We start from the raw sequence: 12,502 nt of genomic DNA on the forward strand, positions 1-12,502 counted from the left end.
CTAGCTTTCATTTCATTCCTGCTGTATTATTATTTCTTCTTTTTGGGTAGCTGCTAGCTTGGAATGGTTCTGTCTGAGTAATTATTAAATCAGATTTCTGCCTTTCCTGGTTTGAACATAAATCCCAATGTAATTCATGGATTGCACTAGCTGCTCGCTTCTTGACAAATGGACTTGTTAGCCTCCAGTTATATGTAACCTTCCCTCTAGCAGAGCTGGTCAGCCAATCCAATATAACCCGAACCAAAACCACGTAAACGAAGGAGGAAGTGAGTCAGTGAACCTGTCAGAATGAGAGTTAGGCAATCTAGATCTGGTAGTCTTGAATCCAAGGTGACATATCTAACATCTTAACACGACATGTGTTTATTGCCTGGCAGAGCTCTTACTTTGGGATTTTTAGAAACACTATATTTTCAAAGTTGATTTCTCAAAGCAAACCATTGTCCTGTTGGGATACAAGACAAAACTCTCTAATAGAGATCAGTTTTATTCTGCAGCCCCCTCTGTCAGATTGCAACACTGAAACCAAAAACCAAATTCTGCCTCTTTCCTTTCAATCATCTATGGTACACTCTGAATATGTGTTAATTTATTACCAAAATGTGGCACTGAAGCAGCATAATAGACTCCACATGACAGCATATGTATAGTTCTTCATCTGGATCAAGAAATACAGCTCTTATTCCTCAAGTTTTGGAGAATATTGCCAGTCAGAATTAGAGATTGCTTAAGACAACTTGGCATTTTGAACAGCCATTAGAGGAGTGTAAAAGGGTAGTGGTGAAGAAGATGGAGATATTTGTAAGACACAAATAAAAATCAGCTGCTTAATGTTTTTTACTTGCCAGTGATTGTTGTGTACTGATTCTATGCTATTTTGATAATCCTCCCCAGTGACTAAAGTAACTGGTAAGTCTGGTCATTTGAAGGTACTGCTTGTTTGAAAAATGAAGGGGGGAAAGGGAAAAAAGTAAATATCTGGTACGAACATGCATATTAAACAAGATAAAGAAAGAAAGTCTGGAACATGAGATTTTCTTTTGTGTTACATATGCTGTTTCAAAAACCCCACATATTGTGCTTGTGCGAGAACCAGGAAGTGAGAATGACCAAAGTGACAAACTTAATAATATAGACCAAGCTACAGCCTGGTAGAAAATGTATATGCACAAATGAGTGTCCAAGAACAGGAATGTAAAAAGTTTTCCAAGATGCTGAGCTTTCATGCTTACATTTATCTCATTTATCTCAAGCACGTCTTTACTACAGGACATTATTACAACAGAGCTCTGAGAAGCTGAGAGCTGATAAGGTTCTGACACTGATACTGTAGTCACGAGGAGGAGTTTTTTCTTAGCAACATGAAAAATATTTGTAATTCAGCCCAAAGTCTTGCAGGTTTAATTGGAGGTAGTTTTGATGTTACGCAAAACATGACTTGACTTGTATACATTGACTTCAGTATGGAATTTTTAGTTTAAAATGAAACTCTGTACACAAGACTAAAAGTCAAAAGTTATTACTTCAAGGAGAAATTCAGCAGCTCTTCAGGAAGTCAGTGTAAAATACCCTCTTAGTGCTGCTGAGGTAGTAAGTGGGTTTTGTGTTTGGTGCTTGCAGGAGTTTAAATTCCACCAGAGGTATGATGTGTAATACTGTCCTAAAGATGTAAGTGTACTTAGCTTTCTAATGCAATGTTAAATTTGCAGGTATTTTCAGAATAACTTTCCAGTTAATAATTTAACTTTCATTAGCTGGACCATGAAATTGGTATAATTCTGTGCTCTTGCATATACCTTAATTTCTGAGGGATGCTATTGTGGTGTTCAGGGCACAGGTTATCAGGAAGGTGGGCATGTCACCAGTAACTGAAGCAGCTGCATGTTCTATGATGGGGATTTGGGAGAAGAGAACTGTGGGTGTTTTCTTAAAATCAGCCAACCTCTTCTAATGTCAAAACGTGAAGCTGCAGTACCTCCTGGAGCACTAACTGGATGTGCGATCATTTCCTTTGGAAGAAAAATAGAGAAAAGCCACTGCTGCAGCTTAATGTAGAGCTAGAACAGATAAAAGCACATGGAGGAGGTGTTAACTATATCTTATATCTTAATGGAATGGTAATGGAAGAAGTAATGAAATGAAGAAGTCAACAACAAATACTTAAATTGCTAATTTTTTGTTTGGCTGAATAAAATAGATACTGTATATTTTGAAAGGAAGTGTTTGCAATGTTCTCAGAAACACCATAGCAAGCATCACAGTGGTGAGTGCTGCTTTAGGTGGGTGGCGGCTGGTCTTGCTTCCCTGTTGTACTCTTTGCTGTGGTGTAATTGTGGAGGGAGTCACATGCTGCAGTCAGAAATGGTGTGCTGCAGTCCGAAATGGTGTGCTGCAGTCCATGTGGGTTGTGTTTAAAATAGAAAAAAAAGATAATTGGATTTTTGTTCACATTTATAAACATGGTCTTATTGCCTGTAGGGAGGGTGTCATGCAACCAGAAGGAAGATACATAGTCTAAGGATTGCCATGATCTATCATAGGCTTGAACTGTCAAAAGTTCTGTTCCTAGCGATAGGATGTTTTCTTACTGCCAGGGTGTATGCCTAGTGCTTTTTCCAGTGAGCAGCACCACGAGCACTCCAGAGATGAGGAAAAAAAAAAACAAACAAAGAATTTAGCTGTCACTTGGAGAATCCATTTTCAAAATAAAACTGTTAGTTCCAAGATTTCAAAGTTAATGCATCCATTTCTTATAGCACACTGTAACTTATATTCTAAGGACTGTCCCAAAGTTGATTAAAACTACTCTGACCAGTGAAATGGGCATTAAAGTAATACAGGGGTTTTAAAGTGTGGAATGTTAAACCAATATAATATAAATGTAGATGCCCATAAATAACTATCTCCAGTGACAGTTACCTAGTTAAATACCCTAAGGCCTTTTTCAAAAAGTGAACGTGGCTCTCCACGTTCTTGTTAAGGAAATGGCAGGTAAGTTATTTATGCAAACAGTAACTGAAAGCTTTGCTATTGAAGAATACACATTAAAAAAAGATTGTACAGTAATTTCTTTTGTGGTATAGAAAGTATGAATTAAAAATTTCTTCATGTTCTTTGTACTGTATGTTCTTTGTTCAGGTTGAGACTAGGGAAATACAAGGTATAGGTGTTAGGCTTTAAAAAATTCCCTTTCTCAGAGAGCAATCCCTCCAGGAATGAGGTCTTCCTACTCCTCTAGCATTGTCGTGGGGAGAAGGCTAATGTTTTCATTGCTAACTAGCATCTGACTGTCACATTTTTGGAGTGTCTCTTTTGAAGGGACCCAAACCAGTTCAGATGTCTGCAAGCCAAGCATATTTGTGGTTTTGAGATCCATGATAAAGATAGCACTGGAGGGACAAAATTCAACCAAATGTGAGTTAGAAGGAAGTCATCCCATTATCTGGCCTTTTATCACTTTGTGTGTTTTTGTAATTAGGCATGATGGTGGTGTCTTAGGTATTTAAGAGAAGCAAAAAGTGGTTGGCCATAATTGGAATAATATGTGTGGAATCTTGCCTCTCCCTCGGTTGGGCAAGTTCCTAGGACCTGAACAGTTTGAAAGATGTGGGCAATAACCACCTCTGAAATGTGCTCAATTTCCTATTTAGGAACTTTATTCTAGGATACAGGTTAAAAAACTTTAGCTAATGTAAAATATTTATTAAACTGCTTCCTGGAGAGTCATGAACAAACCTCAAAGTGATGTGGCAACTTAGAATAAGGAGGAGGCACATGCTTACATTTTTGGCTTAGTCTTTCAGGTTATTTTAAAGCCTGCAAACTGTTTCTGCAAGAGGTGTTCTTGAAAAGTTGATCTCAGTCTCTGCAAAACAGGTGTTTACAGCAGAGTTTCCCCTTCCAACCGTGTGCCTAACAATAGTGCGATTAAGATCTCAGTCTGGGGCAGACTGACTTCTGGCTGCATGTGTGTACCTGCACGATCATGTCTGCAAGATGCCTTTATTATTCAACAACAAGAACATATGCAGCTAATCTGGATATAGGAGGTATGCTTTGAACATTAACGGGATCTCCAGTCTGTAGGAAGGCTGATAGACTGAACAGGATAGCATTTTTAGTTTAAGCAGTCAGAGCTTGTGTCAGAACTCAAGGCTGAGCAACACATACATGGCATCATGAAAACAACGCATTTTATGCTGGTTCTGTGTTGCTCTGTTTTTCATATGGCTTGAGTTTCTGTTACAATGTAAAACAGCCTTGGAGGAGCTGCCAGGGATGAAACTGGAGGCACTGGAAGTTTTATTTATGCTGCTGGGAAATGTTGTGTTGGAAAAAAAAAACACTTGCGGCAAAACAGTGCAATTCTGATTTGAAACCAGAAATAGAAAAGTATCACATAACGTTAAAACAAAGATAGATCGGTTGTGTAGACAATTGTCTAAAAGAGAATAGGTGTGATGTTATTTCTATCCATGTTAGCTGGTCTAATAAAAGATATTATCTCGGCCTACAAAGCACATCTTTGCCTGGGGTGAGTGGGGAGTTTGCACACAGCAGAACATTTCTTCCATGTTGCTTGCTGAATCAAGAAGGCAAGACTGGTCCAAGTTCTGCTCGTGTTTGCTGCAAGTTGGCTTGCAGATGTAGCAGGAGAAGCTAATGGTGTATCAGCTTAAAGAAATGAGGTATGTTATGTTCAAGAGCACAGTCCTACAGAGTGGCTCTGCAGCTTTACTTAAAGTGGTTTCAATACAGGGTGACACACACAGAGACTGCACAAGGCAGTACCTTGGTGTGTTTGATTTTTCAGACTCTCCTACAGCTAAAGTAGTGCTGGCATCTGACCAGAATCAGGATAGGCAGTGGATCTTCAGTCACTATATGTCTCCAGGTTCTTCAGTTGTACAGTAATCCAAGTCAGGAGGATGCATGTCCAAAGTCTTTGAAAGTTGCTTTCAGTGTAACCTTCAAAATCTTCATCAATCTTTGATCAAATAATGGACAAATTGTATTTTTACTTAGGAATTTTGCTCAGCTAGTTAGTTTTTTTCTACCTAGAGTGCAAAGATGAATTATATGTGTGAAATCATTGTGGCTTCAGGTTGCTATTAAATGATTGATAGTTTCAGCAAAACCTTTGCCAGTAATGAAACTGCCGGTCTTTGTTCTTGTTCTGTTCTTGGAAAAATAGTCTCCTAATTGTTGAATTAATACATGTCAGAACTCAAGTATTTCACATGAATATTAGTAATATCTCAGGTACAACTTTTTAATTTGCTCTCAAAATAATTGTCATGTGATTATTAACTTTGTGGAGAACGTGCTTTATTATTATTATTTATGCTTCTCAAATGAAGCAGTTACTCATGCAAAAGTTCTTAAATAGCTAGGCACAATTTTATATCTGCCTGCAGTGTGCTCAGATTGTTATAACTGTCATAATTGGCATGTATTAGCAACTGTCATAATTCAAATATGTTAATGACAGATTTCCCATATTAAAAAAGCACATAATCCTTTCCATTTTTGTGTGGTCTATGTGTCCCTAGGATTTTTAAAATAATATAAAAATTAAATTTCCTAGTTTTTCTTTCTTTTTTTTTTTTCCTTTAAAAAGAGTAAGATACAGAAAAAGGAAAGGGAAAGCTAAAGTGAAAAAGAAAGAGAAAGGGAAAAGAGAAGAGAGAAAGAGAAAAAGAGACGAAGACTTGAACCTGAGTGACATCTACCATTTCTGTTCTGCTAATTCCTTGTAACATCAGAGGAAAAGGAAGATGCGTAAGGATAACTTAGAAAGAGAAAAACATGGCTTTGTTGCTAAAATACAAGGCTAGTGAGTCTAATTCATTCTAGGGGTATGCTACAGACATCTTCTAACACTCATCTGGTAAACTGATTGACTTGGGCTGGTGAGATAGTGTCTCTGAGTGTATGTATGTGTGTAACAGGAAGCATGAAATTGTACTGCATATTTTGAGAACTAGTAAGTTAACTTTTTCTTTCATAAAAGTTTCAGAAAATCTTTTAGAAACTGTGTCTGTAAATTCTTTGTTGCCTTCAGTTCCTATATATTTCCCATTGTAAAAATGTGCTTGGTTTTTTTTTGGGGGGGTTGTTTTTTCATTTGTTTGTTTTTAAACGGAGGTGTAGGATGAATCAGTGGGTTTCAGAGATACAATGGTTTCTTCAAGATCTTTTTATTTATTTTGAGCAGCTGGGGGTGGGGCAGTTTCTGGGATTGGTATTTCCTTTGATTTGGAGTGTTGAAACCCTGCCCCGGGAGGTTTGTGCATTTTACAACACTTGTCTGCAGGCAACGTGAGATAACTCATGCCTGGGAACAGGCTTGTGCAAGGGCTACTTTGGCCTGACCCACCACACATGCCTACATTGCGCTGAAGGCAGTGGGATTTCAGAAGATACCTATTGTCTTCCTGAACTGGTTTTTCTGGAGGTGGGCTGAGCTCCCCACACTTCACATGGAGCTGAACAGGAGCTTTGGAAGCTTAGCTTTGTCAATCAGACTACGGTATTATACATGTGATATTCATGGTTTTGTGCTTTCCTGCTATACTCTGTACTGAGAATGAGGGTGATAGGCAGTCCGTTCTTGTAAAAGCCATACCCTTTCATGGAATGTGAAAGTGTATGCTAAATGAAACTTTCAGAAATATATAAGCATGTAAGAAATCTACTTGGAAAGACAAAAGAGAGATAGTAAGAGTCTAATTCTATAGACTATTTAAATATCAAAGCATAATTTGAAATATAAAACTTCAAAACAATATTTCTTTTCCCAAGCTGTACAAACTTGTGCTGCCTGTGTTCCAGGGACTCATGTTCATGAGATCAGCTTAGTCTTCAGGTGTAAAATCTGAAATGTTCTGTGAGTTCTTTCTGCTGTATTATGATATTATGGACATTAACTCATTTTTTTGACACAGTTATCTCTCAAAATCCTGGTTATCATGAATATTGAATTTTCTAAGTCTTTAATGTGCTCTAGGTCACCTGTAGACATGATACTTTGTAATGCAAATATAGTCAGATTATTTCTTTTACATAATAAGAAAGACATATGTGTAAACTCTTCAGTTCTTAATGAGCACAATGAACAGCAGCACTTTGAAACTGGAGAAATCCTTGCTTGTGTTGAAGAAGTCTACCTCAGCGGTCTCTGGATCTGTTTCTTCTTCCATGAGAAGAGCAGTATAGTCAAAGAATACTGAGCATGCTGAGAAGTGTTGTATTTAACCCTGCTCTTCTGAAGCACTGGTCTGCCAAATGGTTCATCAAGGTTCCCTGAAAATAGCTGATAGATTGCAACTTCTCATATGAAATCTGCTTCTAGGCAGTCTTGCTGTTGATCATTCTTTATCCAGTAAAGAAAAAGAACATTAAGTGCTGTGCCATTTTACAGGAGTGGTGCTCAGCAACAATATTTTAAAGAATCTTCCTTTTGGACATGCTTGCTACAAAGTACTTTGCACTCAGCTGGTAGCCTGCTAGAGCTAGTTCAAAATCACTGCATGTCAATTGTAGTGAAAATAACTAAAGCCATACTGAGTTTTAGCCCGTATGGTAAATATCTGTAGGCAATTCTTTTTTTTTCCTGGATCTGTCATTCATAACATGGATGGAATTGTCTGAGTGGCTTGATCTACATGACACTTTTCTTCCAGGTAGAGCTGGTTGTAATTTTTAAATACTTTTTAAGGTCTGCTGTGTGTCTGCCGCACCCTGAGACTCCATGCACTAATGGTTCAGAGCTGTGCTTCAGGCACAGCTGAGGTGGGACAGGGACCAGATCAGCATCTCTTTGGGGCAGTGGAGCATGTGGGGGCTATTTCTGGAGATTGTGATGGAGGAGCCCAGATACGTTATCGGGAGGCCAGGGAGACAAAGAGGAGTATTTTGTAATTCAAACATAAGGTGAAAGGAGCATTGTAGCATTGCTACCTGCAGTGCTGGGCGATGACCATGATGATATCTGTGCTTTTGCATGATAACCTGCCATCACTATTATGATGACGATTTAGGTGTCTTTGAAATAGGGAGATGTGAGATGCAGGGTCACAAAGAGCGAATCTATTCTACTATAAAGTAGTTGAAACTATGATGAAAGGTGGCAGTCCATTTGTAACTGCAAATATTTACTAACAGGTCATAATGATAGTCGAGCCTCTTCCATCTTCTGCTTCAGTATCTTGAGCCAGCTGGCTGTGAGGCAAATTGAGACACAGTGATTTCACAGTATACGTCCAAGCAAAGACAGCGCATGTCTCTTTTCATAGTTTGGGAGCACATTTCTCATATGCATGCTTCTCTGCTTATTAAAGGTCCTTTTGCCATAAGCATTCTGTAGCTCTACCTGAGGTTAAAAGCTTTTTGTGGAAGAAAATATAAATTGTGGTGAGTTACTACTATCCATGAAATAGCAAAGCCTGGAAAAATACAAAACACACAGCAAATACAATTATGCTCACAGTACCTGGGCTTTGCTGGGAAACAAATACAGGCTTAACTAAGGATTGGAAACTGTGATACACACATTACTTCAGTACAAATCTGTGATCCCGCTGACTTGCAAAAGCCTTTTCAAAGTATTTGGTTGTAACTGTACATAAACAATAAGGTGGAGCAATATTTATGGAGCATGAAGAAGCCTGTAAATTTCTCAGATAATAAACTAATGTCTATAGCCTGCCCTAAATACCTAAAAAGCTGGTATCTCTGCCATGAAGGTAAAGATTAGATTGCTCAGCTGCGGCTCTGTGGAAGTTAATCCTTTTATTGCTGTTTGCCATAAAATTCCAGACGGCAAAGTAGTGTTCCAGTAACATTACACTGCCATTTTGCAGGACTGTGTGCTAACCCTTCAGCAGTATTTGCAAATTGCTATTGTTTTTGAAAGCTGAAATCAGAAAAGTCTCTGCTGACTAATATCACGGTTTTGCCCAAGACATGTGGAAGTCTGCTGTTGGCCTGTGTCTTGCTTGGCCTTGTATCTGTGTTAGCAGAAAATCTACTGAGAAGCAGCTGGTTCTTAATGATACTTAAAATTGTTTAATAGTCAGTCTCCTATGAGTGCTCTTATGAATTTGTACCGGTTTGTAGCCACAATTTTGTCAAGTGTTTGAAAAATACAGGGCCTATGTATCTATCTGCTTTTGCAAACCAGAAAATCAGAATGATTCCTCTCCCCTGGAGAAGCTCTTAAATTAAACATTTCTTTGACAGGACTTTAATCTTCTCCTATTTTCAGACAGTATAAAACTATGATCTTTTTTTTTTCCTTAGGCTTTAGTGACTATGAGTATTTGTTTTAATACCAGCAGTATAATTCTTTAGCCATAGAGGTTTTCCTGTTCGTTAACGACACAGTGTGTCTGTGTCTCCTGTTTTAATAGACGAAATTTGCTTTGAAGTACTGTGAAAGATTTTTTACCTTCTTAGTTAAAACTCCCACATGAAGGGTATATAAATACTGATATGGTTATACACATGCTCAACTTCTTTTAAGCATCTGAACAGTGTACCTGATTGCTTGTCATGCTTGAAAACAGTGACCAGAAGCTACAAAGCATACATCCCTCTTGTCTCTCCCCCCCCACAGTTTTTTATTGTGTCCTGTCACATGCCACATCTAAGTTTGCAGTCAGCAGTGCCCGTATTTGCTTCTGTTGTCTTATGCAGTGGTCTCAGCCTTGCTGTGTTTCATGCTCCGTGTTTCCTGTCCTGCTGGGGAGGGTTGTGGGGCACTGATGTGTGCAGGAAAGTGGGGCTCCTGGTGAGAGATCCCCATGGGAGCTGTGGGTGGCAAGGGGCTGCATGGGAGTCTGTGCATAGAGACGTCCCTGCTGGGAGCTGCTTCTGCTTTTGGGGCTGCTGGAGGGTGGTATGGAAGATACATGTTCCTGGCCTCCAGGTACTATTGGCCCTGCACATAGGCTGTATATGCAGTGGGAGCTGGCTGTGTGGGTAACAGGCAGTGAGAGTGGAGTGAATAGATGCAGTCTTCTGCATCTCACTGACTCTAGGCTTGCTTTGATTTTCCCAGATCTTCATAAAAAACTTGTTCATAGCCCTTGCTAGAGTGATAGTGGACTTTGTGTTAACCAGAAACAAATGCCAAGAACGATCAGTCAAATTTATTTGTGCCCAACCTGAATATAAATACCTCTTTTTCCCTTCTTCCAGACCTTATATCCATTTCTCAGTCCTCCATCATCTTGTTACTCCCTCTCTACCTCCCTCCCTGAAAGGTAATCAGGGCTAAGGGGGTTCAGGGAAGGAATGTACATAGGGGGATGTAGCAGAAGGGAGTTTGCTGGCTGAAATGCTGCAGGGCTGAGAGGGACATAAACTGATAATGTCTGACCAAACCTGATATGGTCTCTTTTTCAGAAGCCAGCATCCGTTTTAATATTGCACCTCAGTTGATCTGATTTTGATTCTCTTGGTAATAAATACTGGGCATTCAGTAACCACCTCTTCTCTTTTCTGTTACAGAGCTCCAACATGGGAGGCAAACTGAGCAAGAAGAAGAAGGGGTACAGTGTCAATGATGAAAAAGCTAAAGACAAAGACAAGAAGGCTGAAGGAGCAGCAACTGAAGAAGAGGAGACTCCAAAGGAGGCTGCAGATGCACAGCAAACTACAGAGACAACAGAAGTGAAGGAGAACAACAAGGAGGAAAAGGGCGAAAAAGATACTCAGGTCACTGCCAATAAGACAGAAGAAAAAGAAGGGGAGAAGGAGAAACCAGTGACCCAGGAAGAAACCCAGAAACCAGAACCAGAGAAGTCAGAGGCTGTTGTTGATGCGAAAGTAGAGCCACAGAAGAACAACGAACAGGCAACCAAGCAAGAGGAGCCGACTGCAGCCTCTGCTCCTGCTGCCAGTAGCGAAGCACCCAAAACTTCTGAGCCTAGCAATGATGCAAAAGCTTCCCAGCCTTCAGAAGCCACAGCTCCCAGTAAAGCAGATGACAAGAGCAAAGAGGAAGGGGAAGCCAAAAAGACTGAGGCTCCCGCAACACCTGCAACCCAAGAAACTAAAAGCGAAGTGGCCCCAGCTTCAGACTCAAAACCTAGCAGCAGCGAGGCTGCGCCTTCTTCCAAGGAGACCGCGGCAACAGCAGCACCTAGTTCCACTGCTAAAGCCTCGGACCCTGCAGCCCCACCAGAGGAAGCGAAACCTTCTGAAGTTCCAGCGACTAATTCGGATCAAACCATAGCAGTGCAAGAATAAATTGGACAGCCTGTTGAAACAACCACTTAAAACAACCTGTGTCTTTTTTTTATTTTTTCAGCTATACTAACTCGTTTCAGATCTGAAATAACAAATATGTATTGCCCAGAAAGAAAAGGAGAAAAAAAAAACAAAAGAAAAATGCAAAGGATGTCCCATCAAGTTGGGAGGGAGGGAGGGGGGAGAATCCAAATAGTATTTTTGTGGGGAAATATCTAATATACTTTCTGCCAACTTGACACAAGTCCTGGATTTAAAAAAATAAAAGTAGAATAAATGGATGTCTGAAAGTACAGCACATCTTTTGTATCTGAACTGCTGTAAATGCATTCCACCAATGTATCAAAATCTTCTTTTTGTTCTGTAATGGGGTTTGGGAGTGATGCGTTTGATTCTGCCCACTAGGTTTGTGCCAAGGCAATCAGATCTTTATGAAAGCAGTATTTTCTGTGTTTTTTTTATTTACAGCCTTTCTTATTTTGATATTTTTTTTATGCAGTGGATGAATGCCAACTTTCAGACAAAACCCACTTAGCTGTCCACATATTTCTCAATGCCAATCCTCCAATTCTTCCTCTCCAAATATTTTTTGGGAGTAAAAAACATTCTCATCCTACTTAGCCTACCTAGATTTCTCATGACGAGTTAATGCATGTCCGTGGTTGGGTGCACCTGTAGTTCTGTTTATTGGTCAGTGGAAATGAAAAAGTCTGCGTTCATTGCAGTTCCAGTTTCTCTTCCATTCTGTGTCACAGACACCAACACACACTCATTGGAAAACAAATGAAAAAACAAAATGTACAATGGATGCATTGAAATTATATGTAATTGTATAAATGGTGCAACAGTAATAAAAGTTAAATAATTTAAAAAATATAAAAGTGTAAAGACTGATTAAATCTTCACTTTTACCCTTGGGAGCTAGATGAATGAGATTCTTAAGCTCAGAGAAGAAGTGTTAAACCTGGGGCTGTTCACTCTCCAATTTTTAGTGAAGTAGAGGCAAAGAAAGAATCATCAGTCTCAAGATCCTAGGAACATACTACCATAAACTGCTACTTCAACACCCACAAGCATTCACAGGTGAGGTTAGAAGAAGTTGTGAATGAGCAGCACATCTTATATATGTTTCATCCTAGGCAAAGTAGATTTTGCCTACCTTAACATGTGTAAAAAGTGATCTCCTGTGATTCCAAAGGGCATGCTGACTGAATTTTAACTGGGAGTAAGACAGTGTATTTGA

General features: G+C 39.4%; 1 protein-coding gene across 1 annotated transcript in view; it reads left to right on the forward strand.

The window, feature by feature from the left end:
• Positions 1-12,138, forward strand: part of BASP1 (brain abundant membrane attached signal protein 1) — a 49,452-nt gene extending 37,314 nt beyond the window's left edge. The window contains exon 2 of the mRNA XM_034061639.1: positions 10,519-12,138. Coding sequence (XP_033917530.1) covers positions 10,528-11,259 — 732 coding nt within the window. The 5' untranslated portion in view covers positions 10,519-10,527 and the 3' untranslated portion in view covers positions 11,260-12,138. The remainder of the gene's footprint in view (positions 1-10,518) is intronic.
• Positions 12,139-12,502: the final 364 nt, after the last annotated feature.

The sequence above is a fragment of the Melopsittacus undulatus genome, chromosome 1 (genome assembly GCF_012275295.1).
Source record: "Melopsittacus undulatus isolate bMelUnd1 chromosome 1, bMelUnd1.mat.Z, whole genome shotgun sequence".
NCBI classification, from domain to species: Eukaryota; Metazoa; Chordata; class Aves; order Psittaciformes; family Psittaculidae; genus Melopsittacus; species Melopsittacus undulatus.